At 44.8% G+C, this 25,290-nt stretch overlaps 1 protein-coding gene across 1 annotated transcript in view; it reads right to left on the bottom strand.

The window, feature by feature from the left end:
• The window catches only part of ZNF704 (zinc finger protein 704), a 235,561-nt gene that overhangs the window by 12,602 nt on the left and 197,669 nt on the right, over nt 1–25,290 (bottom strand). Inside the window, exons 5-8 of the mRNA XM_045063173.1 lie at nt 16,773–16,873; nt 11,714–11,981; nt 9,396–9,500; nt 721–818 (exon numbers count right to left, since the gene is read on the bottom strand). Coding sequence (XP_044919108.1) covers nt 721–818; nt 9,396–9,500; nt 11,714–11,981; nt 16,773–16,873 — 572 coding nt within the window. The remainder of the gene's footprint in view (nt 1–720; nt 819–9,395; nt 9,501–11,713; nt 11,982–16,772; nt 16,874–25,290) is intronic.

Below are 25,290 nucleotides of genomic sequence, written 5' to 3'. Positions count from 1 at the left end.
CTGCAAGACAAGCAAGGAGCAGTTAGGCTGGGGGGTACGGGGCGGGGTGCAGTCAAGGAGCTTTCTCTGCAAGGCTTGAGAGCCCTCGAGAGAGCCAGAAACAGCATTAACAAACCTAGCAGGGGTTCTTGCTAGATTTGGACTTGAGCACCTGCTGGATGTTGTCCGGCCACCAAGCTCAGCTGTTACTATTGGCTACTGTAACTCTGAAGCTTCTGCTTGTCCATTTGGGGCCATGTCCCTCTCCATCAAAATGAATTAAACAGGTACATGCAAAAAATGGCAGTAGAGAGCTTTATTCTTTTAAGTTTTAAGTATGTGCTTTCCAGTGCTTTCTTCCTCCTCAAATTTCTAGCATTCTGGTTAAGGAAAATTGGAGGTGTTTTTTCTTGATCTGTATTAAAAACTGTATCTTAAAATTCTTTTAATACAGAGGGTAAGGCCATATATATGGTTTTAAATAGACCCAGTAATCTCCATTGCCTATTCCTTGAGAAAACCTACAGCAAACTGTTCCCCCCTGGCCACCATCCCCAGCCCCAAACAACTCTTTGCTAGTAATCGATGGGTGGAGAAAATGATGGCCACAAAAGAAAGGGCGTTTTGTCCATTCCAGGGAAAGTTTATGGAAGATGGTTTCTCTGGTTTCCCTTCTCCTTGCTGTTCTTCTGTTTTTCAGTTAATTCCCTTGAGATGAGGTGGCATTTCAAGCAGTCATACCTCAGGCTGACGGTCCCTCTGGGTGGTGAGGACAAGACCGTGTGAGTGTGCTGTCTCTGCTCTCCTGTGCCCCCCAGATGATTATGTGTTGGTGACACCTGGCAAGGACATGAAAACAAAGTTGATGGGGCAGGTTCTTCTCACCATACTTTCGTTTAGCCTTTGCCACATGGGCAGTGGTCAACATTAGACATGGAAATGAAGGGCTTCCTTCACAGAGACACCTGTTAGCATGCAGAGGGGTGATGCTCGTGGTATAATTTAAATGCTCCCCGAACAGAAAAGACTCGGCAATGATGAATACTTAAAAAATCCTCATGACTTCACATATGTATTCCAAGTTGCCCATAGTAATGTTTTTTCACCTGAATAATATTCAAAACCTTAAAATATAGTCTCACCTAGTCTAAGCCTCATGATCTACCTTTAAAAAAAGACAAATCCCTAGAGATGCCTTGGTGGCTCAGTGGGTTGAGTGTCTGCTTTTGGCTCAGGTCATGATCCCAGGGTCCTGGGATTGAGTCCCGCATCAGGTTTCTTGCTCCTCAGGGAGCCTGCTTCTCCCTCTGCCTATCTCTCTCTCCTTCTCTCTCTCTCTCTCTGGAGAATAAAAATAAAAATCTTTAAAAAAGACAAATCCTGGGGCACCTAGGTGGCTCAGTGGGTTGGAGCCGCTGCCTTAGGCTCGGGTCATGGTCCCGGGGTCCTGGGATAGAGCCCCGTATCGGGTTCTCTGCTCAGCAGGGAGCCTGCTTCCTTCTCTCTCTCTGCCTGCCTCTCTGCCTACTTGTGATCTGTCTGTCAAATAAATAAATAAATCTTAAAAAAAAAAAAAAAAAGACAAACCCTAGAGAGGTTAGGACAGTTACCTAAAATTATATAGCCAGTCAATAGCAATGACAGAGCGTGGACCTTGGCTCTCTGTTTGCTTTACAAGATCATTACAGCCCCTATATAAATGACTTCTTGCATAAAACATCCACACAGCAGATGGTGGGGTCCAAATGGGAATAAAGGCTGGAAGCAAAGAGTCCAAGCAAGTCAAGAACAAAGGTCATCCTTGAAATACTCACTGGGCATTCGCTACATGCCAGGTTCACGGACAATGGCTTTAATTGTCACAACTACCCCACGTGACAAGTACTATTCTTGTTCCTACTTGATAGATGAGGAAACCAAGGCATGGGGCCAAGGTTGTAAAACTTGGCCAAGGTCATGGAACTAGTAATGGCAGGGCCAGCGCTTATATTGATCTCTACCTGATGCCAGAGCATGTGTCTGAACCCTGGTACCCCTCTGCTTCTCAGTCCCAAGAACAGGAGGCGCCTGGCTTTTGAAGCCCCTTACATTTCTTGCTAGACCCTTTGCATCATTTGCTCTCATCACACTATGTATCGTCCTAGAACCTGGGATTCTCAACCGCTACGAAAAATGAGTTTTTATAAGAAAAGAGAAATGATATTTCAAGTAAATATAGAGCATTGCCATTTGTAGAGGAGCAGAAACTTGATGAATTTAGAAACTTAGTTATCTAAAGACCAGCATGGCCATCGAAGTACAAGTCCTGGAACGTACAGTCCTGGGTACATTCCTAAGGCATACTTCTAGAACTGAATTTCTCTAGTACAGGTATTGGCATTTTTTATTTTCTTTCAATTTAGTGGAACAGACATCAGTGCTATCTTCCTAGATGTTAATTGAAAAAATTAAACACATAAGTAAAAACCCAACATTTTAAACTGTTGCCATGATTCTGAATTATTCTGTACCATTGGTCTTTAGTGGTCTTTACGTCACACCCCTTTTATGAGATGACAGGGCGCTCTTCATTCAGCAGGTATTTCTCAAGTTCTTATTGTGTACCAGGCACCCTTCTAGAATGTGGGTACCTAGCTGTGAACAATGCCAAGTCTCTGTCCTCATGGAGCATACATTCTAGTGGGGATACAGACAATAATACAGACAATAAATACGAACGAGTAAGATCATTTCAGTGATAAGTGCATAAAGAAAGTAAAAATAGGTCAATAGGCAAAGCCTCATTAAGGGAGAAGACATAGACTTATTTAGGGCCGTGAGAGAAGGCTCCCCGAGAGGTTATCTTTTTTCTTTAGGGCACTCTGGAGAAAGGGGGAGCAATGACAGAGACCTCCTAACTGAAGAGTGCCAATGGGGCCAGAAGATACTGTGTGGAGGCTGAGCTGAGAGGACAGGAGGTGGTGGATTCAGGTCATGCTTCCTGGCTGATAGAGGAATTTTTTTTTTTTAAAGATTTTATTTATTTATTTGAGGGAGAATGAGTGAGAGAGAGCATGAGAGAGGAGAAGGTCGGAGGGAGAAGCCGACTCCCCCAAGGAGCTGGGAGCCGGATGCGGGACTCGATCCTGGAAGTCTGGGATCATGACCTGAGCCGAAGGCAGTCGCCCAACCAACGGAGCCACCCAGGCGCCCTGATAGAGGAATTTGAATTGAATGTTGCTCTAAGTGCCAGGGAAGCCATTGGAGAATTTTAAGAAAGTGAGACATCTGATTAATGCTTTAAAAAGATGCCTGTGGCTCCTTTGAGAATGAATTGGAGACAGCCTGGAGAGGAGACCTGCTGTCTAGTTAAGAGCTCTGCGCCATTTGGGGGGAAAGATGATTTAGACGAGAGCGTGGCAGCGGTAAGGTTAGAAGCGGCCGGATTCATGGCAGAATCAGGCAGAGTCTGGCACTCGCTGAAGGATGGGAAAAAAGGAAGACAAATCTTGAGAAGAATCAGGAATGAATCAAGAGGAGTCAAGGGTGAATCCTAGCTTCTGGCCCAAGCAGCTGGAGGGGTGCCACTTACCGAAATGGGAAAACTGGTGATGTGATTGGTTTGAGGAAGGAGTGAGGACCAGGCTTTCGAAAATTCCAAAGATACCATTTGAGGACTATGGAGGAACAACCCTTCACTACAGTCTTTATTCCTGCTCTGGCTTTCTTAACTCGGAAGCTCGGGGCCTGAGTGCATAGTCCTGTCTGGCAGCGACTCCTCCCAATCCACCCAAGTCCTGGGTTTTATGGGGGCACAACGCAGCAGAAGCCGGGACCCGCTTTACACGTATTGGCTGTGACTCAGTTCTGTGTGCGGACCAATACGACCTAACTCGTGAATTTTCCTTGAGACTTTTACTAGCAAGACAATCATGGTGGAAAGCTTTTTATTTTAGCAGGGGCTAAGGGTGGAAGGGAAGGGAGCAGCTGGCGTGGGAACGGTTATTTGTTTAGTGCTCGCAAACGTGAGGGCCAGGCTGCTCCTTCAGGTGTCATTTCTTTTCATCCTGCCAGCAAAGTGCGGCTATCTGAATTTTGTAGATAAGAGAATTTAGACATGGAGCCAGGAGGCGGCTTGCAGAACCTCCCAGTGTTCTAAGGAGTGGTAGTAGTAGTTTACCGAGGACTTGTTAAACAAGAGGGCCTTGGAAAGCTATCTGCCTTCCTTTTCACTGCGACCCTCGGGTCCATCGTAGTGTTGTCGTGTCCACGTCCTCCGTAAGGCAGTGGGGAAGTTTGGTCTGTGCTGCATCATCACTGGTGGGGCCTGTACTTGAACACAGGCCGTCGTCTCCTACCAGCTGACCTTGGCACTAGTTCTGAGTGAGGTCAAGGCTCTGCTCTTGCCACTCCTCCATCATCCTGCTGCGGAGCTGATGGAAATACGATGGGCCCTAAAATAAAGCCCTGCATAGCACGATGTCAGCTATCTCGCCCGGCAGTCTCCCCATTTCAATCTCTATTCGGGTTTTTTATTTTTTTTATTTTTTATTTTTTTAAAAGATTTTATTTATTTGACAGACAGAGATCACAAGTAGGCAGAGAGGCAGGCAGATAGAGAGTGAGAGAAGGAAGCAGGCTCCCTGCTGAGCAGAGCGCCCGATGTGGGACTCGATCCCAGGACCCTGAGATCATGACCTGAGCCGAAGGCAGCGGCTTAACCCACTGAGCCACCCAGCCGCCCTCTATTTGGGTTTTTAAAAAATTTTTAAGTCTTTTTAGTTTTATATCTTAACTGTTTTTAAGTTCTATTTTGGGGCATGGTCTATAAAGCATGCAATAGACTTGGAGAGTACTCTATGGTATTTTTCCTAAATAAATAGATAAATTAAAAAAATTTTTTAAAGTATAATCTCCATTTTATGTTTTCCCCAGAGAACAGTTTTTCTTCAGTCCTTAAGGACTCAGCTCCTGACATGGGCTTTGGTGGAGGGCTTGGGGCAGCCCCCATGGGTCTAGGTGGGGATGGGGGTGTTGGGGCCCTCCAGGCTTCAGGAGAGTGATTCCTGGCTGGCTTGCTGTGAATGGCACAGCTCACACAGTGATGGTGTCTCACACACAGGCCTCTGCATGCCTCTCATTTTGCTGCTGATTAGGTGGGACCTCGGAAGAGTTTGAAGAACACTAGTCTGCAAAAATCATGGCTGATTTCTCCCCTGTGTTGGGTAGGTATGGGTTATATCAGTCAGTCCTGAATAGGGAGAGTACATTTCTTCTGACAGGTATAGTATACCAGTGGGACACATCACAGGCAGCAAGATAGTGAATGCTCCATAATGTTAGCCAGTGCCAGGCACTGGACTCAATGATCCAACTCCATGGGGGCAGGGCACCTGGGTGGCTCAGTCGGTTAAGCATCTGTCTTTTGATCAGGTTATGATCCCAGGGTCCAGGGATCCAGTGCCTCATCAGGCTCTCTGCTCAGTGGGGAGCCTGTTTCTCCCTCTCCCTGCCCCTTTGCCTACTTGTGCTCTGTGTCAAATAAATAAAATCTTAAAAACAAAACAAAACAATTCTGTGGGGTGGTTTAAAGTGAAGGGCATTGCTTAAGAGAGATCCTGTGGCTGGCCAGACAGCAGACGCCAGAGTCAGGGTTTGTATCTGAGCCTCACACCCAGAGCAGTTATAAAGAATGTTGTGTCCCTCTGTAACTAGGTTGGGGAAATTTCTTTTCTTTGGGATCTTCTGTCTCTCAAATGGAGAAGCTGATGTTCCTTGTCTTGGTTGTAACCTCTTATACTATTCTTGAGTCCTCCCTCAAGGTGTTAATAAAAAACAAACCAGCTAGGGGCACCTGGATGGCTCAGATGGTTAGGCAGCTTCCTTCAGCTCAGGTCATGATCCCAGGGTCCTAGGATCAAGCCCCACATGGGGCTCTCTGCACAGCAGTGAGTCTGCTTCTCCTTCTCCCTCCATAATCTCTCTCGCTTTCACTCTCTTAAACAAAAACAAACAAACAAACAAACAAAACCAAAAAACACCAGCTAAACGTTTGATAATTAAGCACACTATTTTAGGTTTGGAGATCCTCCCTCCAGCCTGACCCCCCTCCTGGAATAGCCCTTGGATGGCAGGTCGACTCACTCTCGGTTGTGTGGGCTTGTTACAGACTGCATGTTTGTGTCCCCTCCCCCACCCTGACCCAGTTCGTATATTGTCGCTCTCATCCTTAGGGTGGTTATATTTGGATATGGGGCCTTTAAGGAATTAATTAAAGATAAATGATGTCAAAAGGCTGGGACCCTGATCCAACAGGATTTGTGTTCTTATAAGAAGAGATACCCAAGGCCTCTCTCTCCACCCACCAGCACCCCTTCCCCCACCTCCACTACTAGAAAAGACAAGATAAGGACATAGTGAGAAGGTGGCCTTCTACAAGCCACAGAAAGAGCTGTCACCTGGAACTAGCCAGCACCTTGATCTGGGACTTCTAGCCTCCAGAACTGTGAGGAAATACATTTTGGGTGCTTAAAGTGATCCAGTCTGTGGTATCCTGTGATGGCAGTATAAGCAGACTCATTCGGGGTAAAGAACTCTCAGCTTTCTGTCGAAAAGACAGAGAAAAGAATGTGGATAATTAGAAGAAAAGGTGTGGTTGTTTGGGAAAAACAGCTCAAAGAATGCTCTATTTAATGAGCGTCTTCTCCCTACTCTTACGTCTACAGCCTTCGGCTAGAAAACACTGCCCCGCCAGTCACATTTGTAGCTATGCAGAACAGCCTGCTCCACTCCACGCCTCTGCGAAGACGTCTTACCCAGGGAACTTATTAAAGCCCGCCCTTCAGGAAATGTTATGTAGGCAAATGAATAAATAAAATCCTGCAAACCTTGGGATTTCCCCGACGGAAATTATTTCCATTCTCTAGGAAGCATATAAAAGCATCCCTTCTTCAATACCGGGTCTCCAAGATGTGTATGTGTGGGGGGGAAGCACACCTTAAATGGGGTTGACAAGCTCAGGGTATTTGCTTTGGAGTACAAAGAGAAACATGTTCTTTAAAGAGCATTTTATACAATGGGAACTGCTTTGTTCTTCCGTTTGGATACAGTTGAGGACTGCGCTAATACTAATTCATTATAATTTAAAATGTTTAGAGCTTCTTTCTCAAAACCCTATTACACTAGTTTAGAAGGTAGGAATTCATACGCTCTTAGAGTCTGCCTGGCTCCAGGTCTTCTAGAGATGAGGACAGCATTTCTGGAGAATTTGGGGATAGTCATTGGGATACCCAGTCAGTAGACACGTACCATTTGTATGCTTCTGTGGTGCGGCACTGTACGGTCCAATTCCCACAAGAAGGAGGCAACCAGTAATCACTTATGTTTTTTCAAGCCTCAATAGACAGTATATAACATAAAGAACATTTTTAATAGCGAGCCTTTTCTCTAGGGTTAAACAAAGCCTGGGAAAATAGCATTCCCTTCCCTTGAAATAAGAATGGCAGCTAAAACAGTCTAAAGTGTTGGCAGAAACATGACACAACCAGACAGATGGAGAATTCCGTGGTGAAAGAGGACGTTAGAAGCGCAAGTAGGATTTTAGTGGGATACCTAGTTAACCCAACCACTCTATACACTTTCTGTCAAAGCTCTGGTCTAGACTGTCCCGGGGAACTGATGAAGTTAGGGTCTTTGAACAATTAAGGCATTGAGGTGAGAACAGAGATACACAGTATCCACAACAAGGAAGAGTGTTAAGATCTTGCTCCTGGAAAGAAAGAAGAAGAGGGTATCCTGGCTGGTATCTTATTGGGTAAAGCATTTAGTAACTTTAGGAGAAACATAGCTGGTCATCCAACACTCAGTGATTTCTCTGCACATCAGAAGATGATTTAATTAAGAAAGCAAAAGGAAAGAAATTCCATTTTGGTTGGCCACAGAGGTAATCTGAAAAGGAGTCTGACCTGGGCTGTTCCAGCCAGACGCTACACTTGCTTGTACTCCAGGTGAGAAATACGGTATATGCTCTCGAAAATTCTCAAATCAAAGACTGGAATTAACGAGATTCAGAATAGTGGGTCTCTATGATCCTGTAATTGTGGCTGCCTTTCTAGGGTAGAGGGCTTGTCTCGAAAGTGATACTGAGAGCCACTCCAGGTCTTTTTATGTCTATCAAAAAAATAAAAAAGTCGAAGTCCCCCAAAGGACTGATGGTTAACCTCTGACACCCTCCTCAGCTCATCATTGTTCTTGACGGAAACAAAGCGGATACCTACATGCTCTCTTCTAATGTCTACTACAAGATCCCTCCTTGCATTCTCTGTCCTTCAGACTAGCCAGCCATTACTACTATTTGACAAAGCAGGTGACTTTCATAATTACTCTAGATCCTCGATCGTTATTTAAAAACCAAATTCCAGGAGTATTTTCTGGTAGCCACAAATTCCCAAATTGCTGCCAGTGGGATGCTTTTTATTGTTGGCTGTTCTCCTAGGAAATTTAAAAAGTATTCATCAACAGAGCACAGCATAATTGATTGAGCTGCTTCCATTTTTATCAGTGCTGTAGGAGCCCTTAGTATTTTCTGGAAACCGCTGAAAGTCGCCACTGATTGACAATAAGAGGCTTTTGTGAGGTCCTTGGGGAGAGGGGTGGAGAGGAGAAAATAGGGTTAGTGTCTGTTATCATAAGCCACTTTGTGAACCTTATCAGGAGTTTTAAGCCACTGTAGGCATCAACAGTGTGTAGGTCCGTGGATATTCTGTGATAAGCTACAAAAGACCCAATACATTTTTAAACGAATGGCTAGGTACCAAGTTAATTCATGGTGACTTATCAGACAGCAATCATTTACCATGTCAAATCAATGCTTATATACCACTTAAACCTGATTGCATAGTTTAGCACTCTTATTTTCAGACTGCCGATCAGCATGGATTACTCAAGCTTTGGAAGAAAAAAAAAAAGATTTCAATTTATGGGATTTTTTTTGAACCTTTCAAAATGACACACCTACAAACAATAATTTCAAAGTCATAAATTTTATCAAGTTACTCATAACGATAAATATCATTTATGGACAGGGTCCTTTTCTTTCATGTTCAGCGTCTGAGTTCAAAAAATAATTCTATAAAGCCTTTTGGAAACATACAAATACACCACCGACACAAAAAAATCTTGACACATTTTTAACAAGTTGTTTATCAGCGGCTGCAACTCCCCTAGTTTTCTCAAATGCTCCTCATAACACCTTTTCCACAGACAAGCTGGGCTAAGCTGGACCGTGAAATATGCACCCGGGTGTTTACAAGTGACTTAAGGAATAGACTACTTCTGGCATTCTGAGTTTTGTCTTTTTCTTGCATGTTTTTATAATTTGTTCCCCAAATTTATGTACAGTGATGACCAGATTTCTGGCTTTTTGTTTTTCTACTTACTGGAATGCCGGTGAAGGTAACTGGAGGAGACTGCCAAGAAATGCTGAAGCTGCTGCCATTGGGGGTGAACTTGGCTGATCCTGGAATGGTCACAGGGGGCGTGGCCTGTCCAACAGAAAAGGGAGAACATTGTTATGAAACAACATTTCTCCTCACAGTCCTAAACTATCATTGCCTCAGCTGGGCCCCGAAAATGGTTTCAGCTGGATTAATATCTTAGACTAATTATCCAATGGGAGGAGGTAAACATAGTCCAAGAGAATAGCTAGAAATAAACTTACTATGTATCTCAGTAAGCTATCTAAGGAATAAAAGCAGATGGTTTTTGATGGTTTCTGAAGAGAAATTTTATTATACATACATACACCTATTTTAGGACATATCTGTGTGTAAAACGCAATGCTTCACTATCAAATTAGGAAAGAAACAATCTTATACAGGGATGCCATGTAGGTAGATTGTTACAATGCTTGGTAGATTGGTACAAGGCAATCTGGCAAAATATCTCAAAATTCTTAGTATTCTTTATATTAGCTATGCCACTTCTAGAATTAATTCTAAAGCAATGGATACAAGGATGTTCATTGCAGAGCTATGTATTAGGGTGCTAAAAACTGGAAATGCAAATGTCTAATAATAGGGACGTGGGTAAATAAATCATGATATATCCACAGAGCCTGACATTGTTGAAGAATAGTTATTGGCAAGGGAAAATGTTCATGATATAGTAAGTGGCAAAAACAAAGCACAAGAAAAACAGTATTAAAATAAATTCTACCCCCCACCTTTTTTAAAAAACAGGTATACATACATAGAACAAACTCTTGAAGGACATACAAAAAATATTAACCAAGGGGCTTCTTTTTGTTGGGATTAGGGGATGAATTTTCTTCATTTGCTTATGTTTTTAACATTTTCCATGCTGATAATTTTTAATGTCTATAAATAGAGCAATCCCAATATTGTGAATACATGGTTTGGAAAGGACCTTTTAGATCCCCTACTGTGTGTTCCAGCTCTCACAGAGATGAACAACATAGTTGAAATCGGTTCAGGCCCATGATTTCGAGCCTGTGTTTCTAAATGCAACACTGACAAACAAGAACAAAGAAATTATTTATTCTTTTCGACCAACATAGCAAGAGTCAGGAATGAAATTTATTGCCTCAACTAATTTAATAATTAGCTCCATTCCAAAGCTCTTGAGCGTAAGTCTAGTAAATCAGTGGCTGGTTGTTTCTTCCACAAGTTTCTACATCTAATTATAGATGTAGCTGCTGGTGTCTGTGGTTTTATAACTGGCATTGCTGGAAAATATTTTGGCAAATACTTTGCAAGAGCCATAAGCTGTTCATGTTATATCCTCTGACCCAGTAATTACTCTTCTGGGAATTTAAAGCAGGGGAAAAAGCTACTGGCACAGAGGTGTGCATAGTAGAGTTACTAATGACAGTGGAAGAAACTGGATAGACTAAGGAGTAGATACCTAACAGTAACAGAATGATTAAAAAACGTTGGTGCTTCAATGTAACTGAAAACTATTCAATTACATGGAAAGTGTTTATAAAACCAGGGTGGGAGAACACAGACAGGAGGTTTTTTTTTTAAAGTTGCACAAAGTGGTTGAGAATTATGAAAAAAATGTTTTCTTAAAACTTGAATGTTTTGAAATGTCACTAAAACAAATCAACGTTTACAAGAGTTAATAATTGCTGAGGGGACAAAGGAGCTTTGCAGGGTTGGTCTGTAAGGTCTTATCAGACTTTCCAGTGAAAGTCCAGCTTCTGCCTGGCAGGTCTGGAGTGGTCCCAAGAATTTACATTTCTAACAAGTTCCCAGGTGATGCTGACACTGTTGATTTGGGGAACACTATAATCTCCTCTATCTGTGAGGCATAGTTACCATTTTAGAAGGTGGGGTAGGAAGTCCCAGATTTGGGGTGTGTGGCCATCATGTCATTGTGCCAAAGCGGTTCAGTGCTCACCTTTTCATTTATTTTATTTTTTGTTTAACAGATACTTATACCGTGGGCCAGGCACCCTTCTGAGATCTTTACAATATGAAGGATTTTAATCCTATGACAACATCTAAGGGATTGGATCTTCAATCAGTACTGGGAAATCCAAGAGCCCATAGGGTCCCATCTGTGTGAGATCTGGGCTTTAAAAGGAGAAAAAGAAAAAACGAACTCAGCTCTTGGGCTACTTCTGTGATGCTGTTTTCCCACCAGGTAACCCTTTCCTTGCGCGGCAGAATGCTACTGCTTTTGGTTGGCGGGGAGGGGTCAAGCTTTACTTTCACAGTCCTCGGCCCGTCACCTGGTAAGCATGGTCGGTATGCACGAGGTAGAGGGTGGTGGGAGCTGAGCGGCTCAAGGGTGTCATCAGTTTAGTCTCAGTTTTGGCACAAGGAGTCTCTGTTCGGCTTGAATCTGGTATGGGGTAAGTGGGAGGCGAAGCCAGGGATTGAGACGGTGACACGGGAGCCAGGCTGCTCAGTCCATCTGCCACTGAGTCTGTGTTGAGCTTGATCTCCGTGTAGTAAAAGTCCTCTTCGCCATCACTGTAGTCGGAGTCCCCAACACGCCTAGGGCAAAAGAGGGCAACACGATTATACCAACCCAGTGAGCTTTCTTGCCTCGAAATCTTGCACTTGCTATTTCCTTTGTCTGGAATGCTTTTCCTTGGTCTTGTCTGTCTGGCAAATGCTGACTTATTCTGCAACACTCAACTGTCTACTTTCAAGGGAAGCCTTCCTTGACCTCTTAAAACAATTTATCCAATCAATTATTCAACAACTAATTGAGAATCTGGGATGTCCAGGTGCTTTTTAGGGTCTCCTGATATGGTGAACTAAGCACAGGCTATGGCCTGATGGAACTGACCCTCTAGCAGGGGAGGCAGACACGGAACCCATAAAGAAATGTATATTTAATATATCAGTGGTAGATCCCACAGAGAAGAACCATTCAGCATCCTTTAGCAGGGGAGTTGCTGAAGGGAAGGCATTTGTTTCAAAGAAAGTGTTGAGAAGAAGTTTCTCTGAAGAGGTGACACGTGGGCAGGGGCCTGAGCGACGTGAGGGAAAAACCCACCCCAGGTTGTGCAGGAAGATCTCGCAGCAGAGAGCAGCACGCGCTCTGGGGTGGGCGGGTCGGTGTTTTCCAACCCATGGCTAAGAGGCCCGTGGCTGGTGCTCAGCGCAAGAACAGAGACAGAGGCAAGATGGCGCAGGGCTGCGTAGGCCTTGGAATGGCTTTGAACGTTGTTCTCAGTGTGATGGAAGCCAGGGGGCTTGTGGAGCATCTAAGGTGCTTTAGGATCACTCTGGTGAGTGTCTGGAAGACAGGGGGCAGGGGGCAAGGGCAGGAGGCAGGCAAGGAGGCTGTGGTCAGTGATCCTCCAGGTGACCGTTGGCAGTGTCTGGGCAATGGAAGTGACCAGATGTCCAATCTGGGTTGTATGTTGAAGGTTAGGAGTCAGGATGTAACTCTTCACCGCGAGGTCCGCTATGCTCCCTTGGAAGTGTATTCATTTTATTTAATTCACTTTACTTATTTATTTGGCACATTTCTGTAATTTTTTTTTTTTTAAACCCTCATCACCTCCCTAAGACTGGGATTCTCCAGGGCTATGTCTTATTCGTTCTGTGTCCCTCCACACATATCGATGTATTCAGCACATGGTAGCTGCCTATTAAAGGTTGCATGGATGAAGCTGAGGTCCTTGTAACACAGTGATTATCAGCATTAATCCTGGAGTCAGATTTCCCAGGTTCGAATCCTGACGTTTTCAGCCATGAGTGTGATGGGACAGCTTCCATGGCCCAGGGCTTCCGGCTTCTCACAGACGAAATGGGGACAATCGTAGTGCCTGCTTTTTTGAGAACTTTTTTGTGAGAATTTTGTGTGTATTAATAAATACTCAGGGTTTAGAAGTGTGCCTCACACATCAGAAACATTGAGTGCTTATTGAATTAAATAAAAATATTTACATTAAATTAAATTTAAATTTAAATGAAGTTGAGAGCACCTGGGTGGCTCAACTCTTTTCCCGCTCCCACTCCCCCTGCTTGTGTTCCTTCTCTCACTGTGTCTCTCTCTGTCAAATAAATAAATAAAATCTTTAAAAAAATAAAATAAAATAAAGTTGAAGTTAGAAGGCCTCAATTTTTGCTGTCACCCAGAAAAATATCTTCTTGGTGTTTTTAAAGTTCTCCCTGAGACATGGGCAATTGTTTTGTTTACTCAAACAGAAAGTTTTGAGTAAAATAAAATAACTGCCCATCTCTTTATTTTATTTTTTAAAAGATTTTATTTGTCAGAGAGAGAGAGAAAGCACAAGCAAGCAGAGTGGCAGGCAGAGGAGGCAGAGAGAGAAGCAGGCTCCCCACTGAGCAAGGAGCTGGATGCGGGGCTCCATCCCAGGACCCTGAGATCATGACCTGAGCGAAGGCAGCCGCTTAATGGACAGAGTGTCCCATCATCACCTTATTTAAAAAAATTATCTTTTTACTTTAGTTAGATGACTTTTTTCTTAAGCCTGTTGTTCCCCCCCTAAGATTTTATTTATTTATTTGAGGGAGAGAGAGAGAGAGAGAGAGAGAAAGGGTGTGAGCTGGTGGGGAGGGGCAGAGGCAGAAGGAGAAGCAAGCTCTTAGCTGAGCAGGGAGCCTGATTGTGGTGGTGGGGGGCTTTATCCCAGGACCCTGGCATCATGACCTGAGCCAAAGTGAGATCTTTAACAAACTAAGCCACCCAGGTGCCCCTGTCCATCACCTTAGAAAACATTTATTCAATTTGTTAATTTCTGCAGAAGTGGTGTACATCTAGCAATTTTTTTTTTAAGCATCCTGGTTTTATAGGATGGCCTCTGTACATCTCCCATCCATGAGGTATCCCCAAATTTCATATCCAGCAGCAGTAGTAGATTACTCACTTGGAATAAACTCCACCCCCCCCTTTCCAAGCCCTATATAGAACCTAAAATAAAAATCTCCCCCTCTCCTCCGCCTTTCTGTCTGGTCAAATCCACAGCTTCTCCCAGCCTTGTCCCATTTCCCCTGAGCTCTGAGGCCCAGGCGTCTGGGGAGGTGTCTCTGTACTGTACCAGGTCTGGCAGGGTTTGGCTTTCTGACAAGCATACCATTAAAGACCCCAGAGAGTGGGCCCAAGAATGTGCCCCTGTTCTATTCCTGTCCCCACTTCCTTTCCAGAAAAGGGCAGGCTGAGTTGCTACTAATAGACACACACAGGCCTAGGGGAAATCGTGTGTCCCACACGGGGATAAATCAGGATCAGCCCCTGCTGTACAAGAGGGCAGTGACATTGAAGAGAAAAGCAGTATATTTTTTATACTTTTGGTGTGCACTGCAGCCGTATCAGATGTGATACATATTTTGGGGAGGGGGGCTCCCCTTCTCTCCCCACCAGCCAACATTCATTAAAAACATTCCATCATCTTATATCACATACTTGAGCTCATGGATTAAAGCAAAGGTGATTTCCCTCTCCCAGCCAGTAAGAGAGCTGAGGCCCTGGGCTTCGGAGCTCCGCTCTCCCAGGCCCAACCCCCGGCGGCGGCGGCTGACAGGGCTGGGAATCCTAATTCACCAAGGCAATTTTAAGAGCACAGTGTAAAAAGGGAATCCTAGGGAAGCCAATAGTAGTGGCTGCGTTTTGAATTTTACCCACCGTGAGAGCAGCCCGGGAGCTCAGAGACAAATCGTAGATGCCACTTATCGTCTATAAATACATAGCCTTGGCAGGCTTCTTCGAGGTACTCAATAGGATTCAGTTTTCTGGGCAGATGGACTTTAAAACAAACACCCTCACTCCTGATTATAGCTTCGGGAGGTTTTTTTCTCTAAACCTTTAAATAACTGAGTTATTTACATTACGAGTGGTCCTGACAATGAGGTTTGAGGGGAGACACTGCAGGATTTCCTTCTAAGGAGACCTCAGGAACAGGAGTGAGGGTGCTCTGCCTTGTGGGGTTTTGGTGTGGTATTTCTTGGACCGTGAAGGGAGATAGCCCCTCTGGCGAGGGGAGCAGAAGCCCAGACTGGCTGCACCACGCCCGCAGCGCTCTGGAACCTTCTGTGTGCTATCCTCTGGAAGGGTCTGGCTGTGTTGCCAACCGGGAGCACTACGAGGAAGCAGGCTTGATCCCTGCTTCTCTCTACAGTCCTAGAAGGAATCCACCCGCACAGAGCCACCAAGTCACCTTAGAACCCATTTTCCTTTTCATTTTTTTTTTTTTAAAGATTTTATTTATTTGACAGACAGAGATCACAAGTAGGCAGAGAGGCAGGCAGAGAGAGAAGGGGAAGCAGGCTCCTTGCTGAGCAGAGAGCCTGGTGTAGGGCTCGATCCCAGGACCCTGGGATCATGACCAGAGCTGAAGGCAGAGGCTTTAACCCACTGAGCCACCCTGGCGTCCCTTGTTTTCTTTTCATACCACTTTTGTATGGATGATGAATTTCCTAAATTTGTCCCTTGCTGGGCAAGGTGACTCTAGTGTTTATTTCTCTACATCACCTTGTTGAAAGGACTCCTCTGTCCAACCATCCGGGGACTTGGCCATGCGTTTGCATTTGCCTTATACACATTGGTTATTCCATACAGCCTCCGGAGGTCCTTCCACATCCGATGTCCCTGGGCAGGAGAGACCCAGAGACTAAGGGAGAAGGCTGCTGAACCTCCACTGCCCCATAGGTGGGACCCCTCTCATAGCTGCTGCTGGAAACTTTGTGTTCTCTTTCCTTAGAAAGGTTTTTACATAACACAGGGAAAAGCATAGAGTGGACACATAAAGGGCTTATTTGAGCAACAGAAAATGATGGAACCAACTCATCGGCTAACATAAGAGTAGAAACCACAGCACTGATTGACACAGTGGTTCTTAAGCCCTTCTAAGGCCATATATATGCTTTTGAGGCTCAAAGTCATGAATACTTTGCCTTGGGAAAAAAAATGCACATTTAATTTGACAGACAATTTCAGGGGCTCCAGGGAACCTGTCCTACCCTTGCGTTTTATATTTTTCAGACCACTCTCACACACTTTTATATTTTGATCCTTAAACAGGGCTGATTTTACTATTGGTCTCATTGTCAGAGGGTACAGAGGCTCAGAGCAGTGACTTGCCTAAGATCCCTTAGCAAGTCAACTGGGGAGGCTTTGCAAGGTTAAATCCACATTCTTCCCACGGTGCCAGGCAGGCCTGTGTGATTGGAGTGGCCATCCCCATAGGGACTAGGAAGATCAGGCAGGCCTGTGTCAAGATCAAGATCTATTCCTGTGTCATTTCTTAGAGCGGGTGGATGCGATGGTGCTCAAGGCAGCCACAGCAAGCCCTGAGGGGAGGACTGCCTTACCCAAGATGAATGGTCCGTATGTGTTTCTGGATGCCCGCTGCCGTGCTCAGCACCTTCCCGCAGTTCTTCCAGAGGCATTTGAACATCACCTTCATAGAATTCTGTAAAAGAGAAAGTTACATTCAAATGAAAACTAGCCCATCAGCATTTTCTGTCGACCCCACACATTTTTTTCCCCTTTGTTAGAAAAGGAACAACTTGGGCACCTGGATGGCTCCGACGGTTCAACACCTGCCTTCAGCTCAGGTCGTGATCCCAGGATCCTAGGATGGAGTCCTGTGTTGGGATCCTCACTCAGCGGGGGGCCTGATTCTCCCTCTCCCACTCCCCCTCCCTCCTGCTTATGGTCTCTCTCTTTCTCTCTCAAATAAATAAATAAATACCCCCTTCCCCCAGAGAAAGAAAAGCAACAGCTTGCAGTGCCTGGGTGACTCAGTTAAGTGTCTGACTCAGTTTTGGATCAGGTCATGATCTCATGGTTGTAGGATGGAGCCCCACGTTGGACTGGGTGCTCAGCAGGGACTCTGCTTCAGATTCCCTTCCACTCCGTCTCCATCTGCCCCTCTACTCTGCACTCTCTCTTTCCTAAATAAATAAATAAATAATCTTTTTTTTTTTTTTTTTTTTTAAAAAGGTAACAACTTCCCATCATCTTGACATAATGCAGCATACCATTCTAGGGAACCTTCCTATCCCGCCAGCTGGTGAGGAGCTTGGTGACCTCAGACATTTTTTCTGCATCCTTCATGGATTCTAAATTGCCCTGAGTATTTAGTTCACTTTCATTAAGGCGGTCACAATGTCATTTAGGTGTTAATGATGGTATCTAACATCCACTGTGCACTTACCACATGCCAAGTGCTGTTACAATAGTCTACCTCATTTAATTCTAAGAAATAGATACTATCATTGCCATCACTTACAGATTCATAGAAAGTGTCAGTAAACCAGTAAACCATAGAAAGTGAATAAACCAGCTTCTAGCAAAGCTGGGAATGCTGGGAGCTGGGCACCAGGAACCGCCCCTTTCTATCAGGACACAATGACAGCTTCTTTTCAAGGGTCTCAGTGTCTTCCCCAAATAGTCCAGCACAGTGATTGAGAGCAGTGAATTTGTTTTTTGTTTTTTAAATATCTTATTTATTTGACAGAGAGAGAGAGAGAGAGAGAGTGAGAGACAGAACATAAGCAGTGGGAGTGGGAAAAGCAGGCTTCCTGCTGAGCAGGGAGCCCGATGTGGGGCTCGATCCCAGGACCCTGAGATCATGACATGAGCCGAAGGCAGACGCTTAATGTCTGAGCCACCTGGGCATCCCTGAGATCACTGATTTTGGACTTATTCAAGTCCTCGGCTCCTTTATTTAGTAAGTAGGAATAATAACGGTACCTGTCTCAGAGGGATATTATGGGATTAAACGAGGTCATGAAAGTGAATCCTTTAACACAACACCAACAGGAGTAATTTTTCAAGTGGTCGTTGTTATGGTATTGCTAGGGTTATACTTCCTGAAATGAATTTGACAGGATATTAGTTTTCTCCAGAGAAGGCCCTTGTCCTTGGGATGCTGCCACTTTGCTGATTTTTCCCATAGGCCTGGTGACGGTCACTTCTGTGTGCTCCCCGAGCCCCGTTTCCTTTTCATCCTGAACACACAGCGAGACTTCATTTCCCAGCCCCCCTTGCTGTCAGGTGGGGACGTGTGACTGACTTAGGACTAACAGACTGTGAGTGGAAGTGATAGCTATTCCTTCTAAGACTCGTCTCTAAACTACGTGGCAGTGCCATTCCAGCCCTGGCCACTGACTAGATGCTGAGGACACTCAACCACTCAGGGGACCCACTTGATCAGGGGTTCTTAATCTTTTGTTTGCTGTGCACCTGTGGAAACTAATATATATATATTTTAAAGATTTTATTTATTTATTTGACAGAGAGAGATATCACAAGTAGGCGGAGAGGCAGGCAGAGAGAGAGAGAGAGAGGAGGAAGCAGGCCTTCCACAGAGCAGAGAACCCGATGTGGGGCTCGATCCCAGGACCCTGGGATCATGACCTGAGCTGAAGGTAGAGGCTTTAACCTACTGAGCCACCCAGGTGCCCTGAAACTAATATTTTTTAACATTTAAAATAAAACAAGAGAAACACAAAGAAGAGCAAGCGTATTGAGATAGTTACCCAAATATTAAAAATATTTTGCGATATGGTTAGTACTCTTTAATGAACATATCAAATAAGAAGGTCTTGAATTTAAGTCTAATAACTATCATAATTTCAAAGTCGTGTTAAGTCTAAATGATATTTCACGGTATCTGCTAAAATTATAATGTGATATGAAACTACTGGTGCTTTCTATTGGTAGTAAAGTCACAGGAGGCACTAGTATTGTGCTTTGATGCTGTCAATTGTACCTGCAGGAGATGCAGATTTATAGTTAAGAGTTTAATGACAATGAAAATGCACTTTTTTCCCACTTCAAGTTCACAGACCCTCTTGAACTCTGTCCAGCCTTTTGGGGACTGAGGACTGCAGGTTAAGAATCCCTGCATTAGGAGGAAGGAGCCCCGGTCCCTGAAGGACTGTGTGGGCCCTCCCACCTGACCTGCTTGGATTGTGACATCCGAGATAAATAAACCTTTATGGTGTTACGCCACTGAGGTTTGGAAATCGGCTGTTCGAACAGTAAGCCTGCTCTTACCAATAAACATTGTGGCGGTGACACCTTCCCCGAAGTGATGGGATCGATGCAGCTTTGTTTACAGGTCCAGTAGGATTTCTGCCATCAAGCCCATGTGGGGCCCACCAGTACAGCCCCTGTTCTACAGGGCAGTCATTTACACATTTAGAAGATGACTCATTCGGGTATTACCAATGGGATTAGTATCCTGATCCTGCCACCGCCCCCCCCACTCCTCCCCCCCGAAGACTTTTTATACATTTCTCAACGGGAAAGACACTTGGAAACTTCCAGAACTGAGGAGTATTTCTGGGTGCTGGGGAATGGCCACTTTCAGCATGGCGTGTGGAAGGAACATCACAGCAGCCGAGGGCTGCAGGTCAGCTTGAGAGGACTAGCGACCGCAGGAGCTGGGCAGCCTGCCGTGTCCCCGAGGCTCTGCCTGGCAGGCTGGCATTCACGACCCCACAAGCCAGCCGTTCCCGCCTCAGGGCCTGGGTGTCCCCAGCAGCTGGGGGATGCTGGCCGCAGGCCGCTCTGAGCTACACAGGAGCTGGAGCTGGAGAAGAAGCGTGTGAAGGAACCAGGGAAGCAAACACATACTTAGGAGATTTGAGAGGACATAATACTGATGAGTGTGCGTTTATTCTAAGGGGACAGTTCACAAATCTCAGGCTCCCTGATCTCATTGGGCCACTGAACTAAACTCACGGGTTGTAGGGTGAACCAAAAGGGGAGAGTTTCGATCCTACCCCTCAGCCCCAAAGGTTCACAGGAAGGAACTCTGCCTGGTATTTTGTATTCCGAGCAGAGAATGACTTAACAATATTAATGAACAAACCCTCACACCATGAGGGCTTTTTACCCACTTTTCAAACAATGAAGCTAAACGATTAAAAAAATCTCATCCACTTAAGAGAATTAATGACTCAAACTGAAATTGCATGTACCTGAGAGTCCAAATGTCTGCCTGGAAATAAAGTCATGATCGATGAAAACACTTTTTGATTCATTCCAAACCTTTCTGCCATTGGTGTTCTTTGATTAATGAAACCAAAGAGCTATTTAGCTAGGAATATTCCAGGTGCTGGGGATAGAGCGGGGGGGGAAGAGAGAGAGAGAGAGAGGAAAAAAAACCAAACCTGCTCTCCAGGAACTTACATGGTGGTGGGAGAGGACAGAAAAGGTAATAGATGGTGACGGCTTCAGCTATGGGAAGTTTTTGGAGAGGGATGTGGTGGCTGTAGGTCAGAGAATGCTTCTCGAAGGTGACTTTTGAGCTGGGACCTAAAAGTTGGAGCAGCAGATAGCCATGCTAAGAGCTGGAGTTTTCCGGGAGAAAGAGGAAGAGATTTTGGCACATTGGAGGGCCAGAAAGAAGAGTGAGTTTAGAAGGAAATAGAGAGAGAGAGAGAGAGAGAGAGAGAATCATCTGAGACAAGGTAGACAGACAAGGAGGACCAGATCATGAGGGTCTTGTAGGTGACAGTAAGGAATTTGGAATTTTTTTTTTTAAAGATTTTATTTCTTTATTAGAGAGACAGAGATCACAAGCAGGCAGAGAGGCAGGCAGAGAGAGAGGAGGAAGCGGGCTCTCTGCTGAGCAGAGAGCCCGATGCGGGACTCGATCCCAGGACCCTGAGATCATGACCTGAGCAGAAGACAGCGGCTTAACCCACTGAGCCACCCAGGCGCCCAGGAATTTGGAATTTATTCTAAAATAAAAGAGAAGGTACTGAAGGGGTTTAAGCAGGGGATTGATATTATACGATTATATGATTTAGGTTTTAAAAAAACATCACTTCAGGGACAGCTGGGTGACTCTGTTGGTTAAACATCTGCCTTCAGCTCAGGTCACGATCGTGGGGTCCTAGGATTGAGCCCCATATCAGGCTCCTTTCTCAGCAGGGAGTCTGTGTCTCCCTCTCCCTTGGCCTGTCTCCCTGACTTGTGCACTCTCTCTCTCTCTCTGAAATAAATAAAATCTTTTAAAAAAACTACCATTCATCTTGGGGAGAGAGCAACAAGGTCGCCTGTGTTATGCTACCGCAGGCCAGAGAACATGGTGGGTGGAAGCAGGCTGGCAGTGAGCACGGATAAAGCAGACACATTCAAGATATGTTTTGGAAGCAGATCCAACAGTGCTGGCTTTGGGTTGAATATGAGGAGTGGTACAACATCGAGGCCAGGTATACGATGGTCTTAAAGGCGACTTGCTATATAGCCAGGCAAATTGTGGTTCTGTTTTGAATATATTGATTTAGAGATAACATATTGTAGATCAGGAAGAGGTGGCAGGTACAGCACCGGACATGTGAGCCTGGAACTTAGGGCAAGTCAGGGCTAGAGATGGACATCTGGAGTCCGGGGCTGAAGGATTACTTAAAACTTAGGTCTGGATGAGATCATGCAGGGAAAAATGCAACTAGAGATGGGTAGAAGGCCCAGGACTCTGTAGCTTCCAGTAATTCCTACTGGGGAGAGACAGCAGGAGCAGTCAGAGAGAGAGACAGAGAGAGAGAGCAGAAGTCAGAGAGAGAGACAGAGCAGAATCAAAGAGAGAGAGAGAAAGATGGAGAGCAGGAACAGTCAGAAAGAGACACAGACACACACAGAGGAAGAGCAGTCAGAGAGAGAGAGGGGAAGTCAAGACAGTGCAATATTATGGCACAGGTAGAGGAACGTGTTCAAGAAGGAAGATGTGGCCAACAGCGTTGAACGCAGGCTGGGGAGAGTCCATGGAGGCCAAACATGGCAGCTGTCGGCGGCCCAGACAAGAGCAGATTTCACAGAGCAGAGGGGCAGGAAGTCAGACTGCCTAGGGACAGACAGGAAGTGGGGTTGAAGGAAGTGAAGAGAGAAACGTTTCAAGAAACGTGGCCGGTCTGATCTGCGGGCGGTAAAGGGAGAGCTTGTAAAGACTGAGTGATACTCAAGTGGATTTTTATGCTGATGGGAAGAGCTGCCAAGGGAGAAGAGACGGACCCTGCCGCAGAGATGTGGGGGTGGGAGTGGGGGGCACACGGGCTGAGGCCCTGCAGGAGGACGACCCCGCTCTCCTGCCTCCAGCCTGGCTGGGAGGGCTGCCCTGAATGGCAGCAGGAAGGTCCTCCCCTGGAAGAGAAGAAAACCAAGGGATGGATGTAGATTCAGTGAATTTGCTGATTTAAAAAAAGGCATTCCTGTCTGAATGCTTCTAATTTTTCAGTGAGGTAGGAAGTGAGGTCAAAGTGAAGGGCGGAGGGCGGAGGCTGTGATGGAGCTTTGAGGGAGCAGGGGTTTTAGAGACCGGCTTTAGAGACATGGGGCTTTAGAGACCGGGAAAGCACCAGCAAAGGCATATGATACTATTTTCAGATTCAGAGGGGGAAACCAGAACCCCAAAATTAGGAGACAGATCCAGTGTCCCTGGATGGTTCCTACCAATGAGTCAGTTGATAGAATATATTACACCATACCAGAGCCAAATTCCTTCTACGTCTTAGGAATTTTTTAAAGGTTCAAATTGCTGATAGTTTTAGGAAATGACTATCATACTGGTATTTTTGTGCATAACAAGTATTATTGATAAGGTTGCTGTTCATAGTCCTTGCAGGAATATGTCAAACATTTGTTTATTTAAGTTGATAAGCAGTAAAGCTCAGTACTGATTATAGAAAAATGTCACTGGTATAACTCGTTCCATTAGTTAGGAGGAAACAGCAGATACAGGGCTATCAATTCCAAAAGCTACAGCGAAGCTGACCGAGACCCTCTCTGAATCCCTTGGAATCAGGATAACTGCCAATTGTTTGAGCATCATCTCCTCAATCACACCCTCACTTCCATGGACCCCTGCTAAGGGCTCCACGGAAATCTGTTACCCAAAGAAAAGTTGGCAATGCATCTGAAAAGTGACCAACTTTGCTTCCTCTTTGCTTTTTTCTTTTGCTGGGTTTCCAAGAAACTTGCCGGGGTTGGAAGCTCTCAGAGTAGGAACCATGATTTCTTGCCCGACACTCACTCTACTCCTGTGCCTAACATAACCTAGCAATTAGAATTTGTTGTGTTGAATCTTGGGAACGTTGTGCTTTGGGGCCACAGCAATGAGCCACGTTTGAGACATCTTAATTTACTTAAGCATTTTGGAATGTAGTAAATAATCAATGTTCAAAGGATGTTTGTCAAAAAGATGGTTGTTTTGTGGAATTCAAGAAGATTTCCCAGGGTGATTAACACTTGATTATCTTACATGGCTGTAAATGAACTTCTCAGTGTAGGCTCATGGCAAGTGTGGTGAGCACTGAATTCTAGATGGCTTTCTCTCTGCTCCATATAGTACTTTTTCCTTCCAACCTTACACACCCCGCACTGATAAGTACTTAAAGAAGGTCTAAATTCACCAGAAGGAAATGGAAAATGTGCAACAGGAAAAATGACTATCTATAACAATTCAGGTCATTAGCATAAGTCATCGGAAGGCCTTTATGCAGTATTACACTCCAGATGTATAGAGTAAGTTCTTGCTGATTTGCAAGGTGGTTGCAAATGTGGACTCAGAAGCACGATTATATATGGTAGGGAGACCTTTCACTGTATTTGGGGAGGGGGCACTCCCAGACCCCTTCAGGGAGGGAAAGCTCTGGTTTCTCTCCTCTACTTCTCCTTTTTTTGGCATTTCCTTTCAATAATGTCTTTCATTTATTATCCCATTTTATCCCAAGCTGCCAGAGATCTGCCTTTATAATTTACACATGCATAGATATTTGTTATCTCTAAATTTAAGAGCAAAACAGACTAATCTTTGGAAGCACTTAATCATTTTGACCCAATTGAACTTTTAGGGATTTATCCTAAGAAAATCATTTGACATGTCTGCCAAGTGATGTGAATCAAGATGATCATCGCATGGATTTTTAGACTAGCAAGAAATCCAAAATCATCTCAAGGTTACTAACTGAGGGAATTATGGGGAGATAGGTTAAATTAATTTCATATAACTGAATATTAAGGAATCTTAAAAATGAAGTTGCAAGAAAAGCTTCTTTGACATGAGAGAACAAGTTCCCAGTGCAGAAGGGAATGGCTGATACTTCCTCTTCGTCTCTACAGGCTCCCACAACTCCCTTCTCCACCCAGGTCAGTGCCTCAGGGCTCAACTTTATGCATCAGTGGGTCCCCCTGCCCACTGGTTTGGCCAATGAGAGGCACTGACAGGAGGTGAGGAGGCAAGAGGAGAGACCGGAAGGCAGGAGGGTAGGGATTCCCTCAGCTTCCTGTCTGCCTGGCCACAGGTGGGCAGTGGCTACATTTCTCCTCCCAAAACTAATACTTCGGTGATATTTTCAGTTTCGGTATGCCCCTAGGTTCTGGCAGCCCCTCTGGTTGCCTCTTGAGGCTTAGGGGTTGGTAATGTTGTTAGCTCCGAGGGTACCTTCTTCTGAGGTCCCCCAACCCTGTCTACACTTCCGTGGAGAACTTCTTCTTTATACTCAGTGACTCCACTGGAGTACACGGCCTGCTTCCTGCTCGAGCCTTGACTGACACTGGGGAAAAGGAGGTTATAAAAGTATATGAACATTATCTTTTTTAAGGGGGAGGATATGTAATGCAAATCAACATGTATTATTGCAAGGCAGGGATACCTTCTTTTTACGTTAACCTCCAAATGTAAAAATTATCTTATTTTTAATTTGAAAAAGTCATTTCTTTAAAAAATGGAAGCTACTCTATCACACTTGCTTGAATATTTTGGGAGAATAAAAGGACACTGAAAGGATAATCTCATCTCAAATGGAATCAAGTAGCTTCTCTCTGCACTGGTGAAGGATGTTCTTAGGTCAAACCATGAGACCCCTTAGGTGG

The sequence above is a fragment of the Mustela putorius genome, unplaced genomic scaffold (genome assembly GCF_011764305.1).
Source record: "Mustela putorius furo isolate JIRA1106 unplaced genomic scaffold, ASM1176430v1.1 tig00003846_pilon_pilon_pilon, whole genome shotgun sequence".
NCBI lineage: Eukaryota > Metazoa > Chordata > Mammalia > Carnivora > Mustelidae > Mustela > Mustela putorius.
The sequence above is the reverse complement of the archived record's forward strand: the minus strand, read 5'-3'. Positions and strand labels throughout refer to the sequence as shown.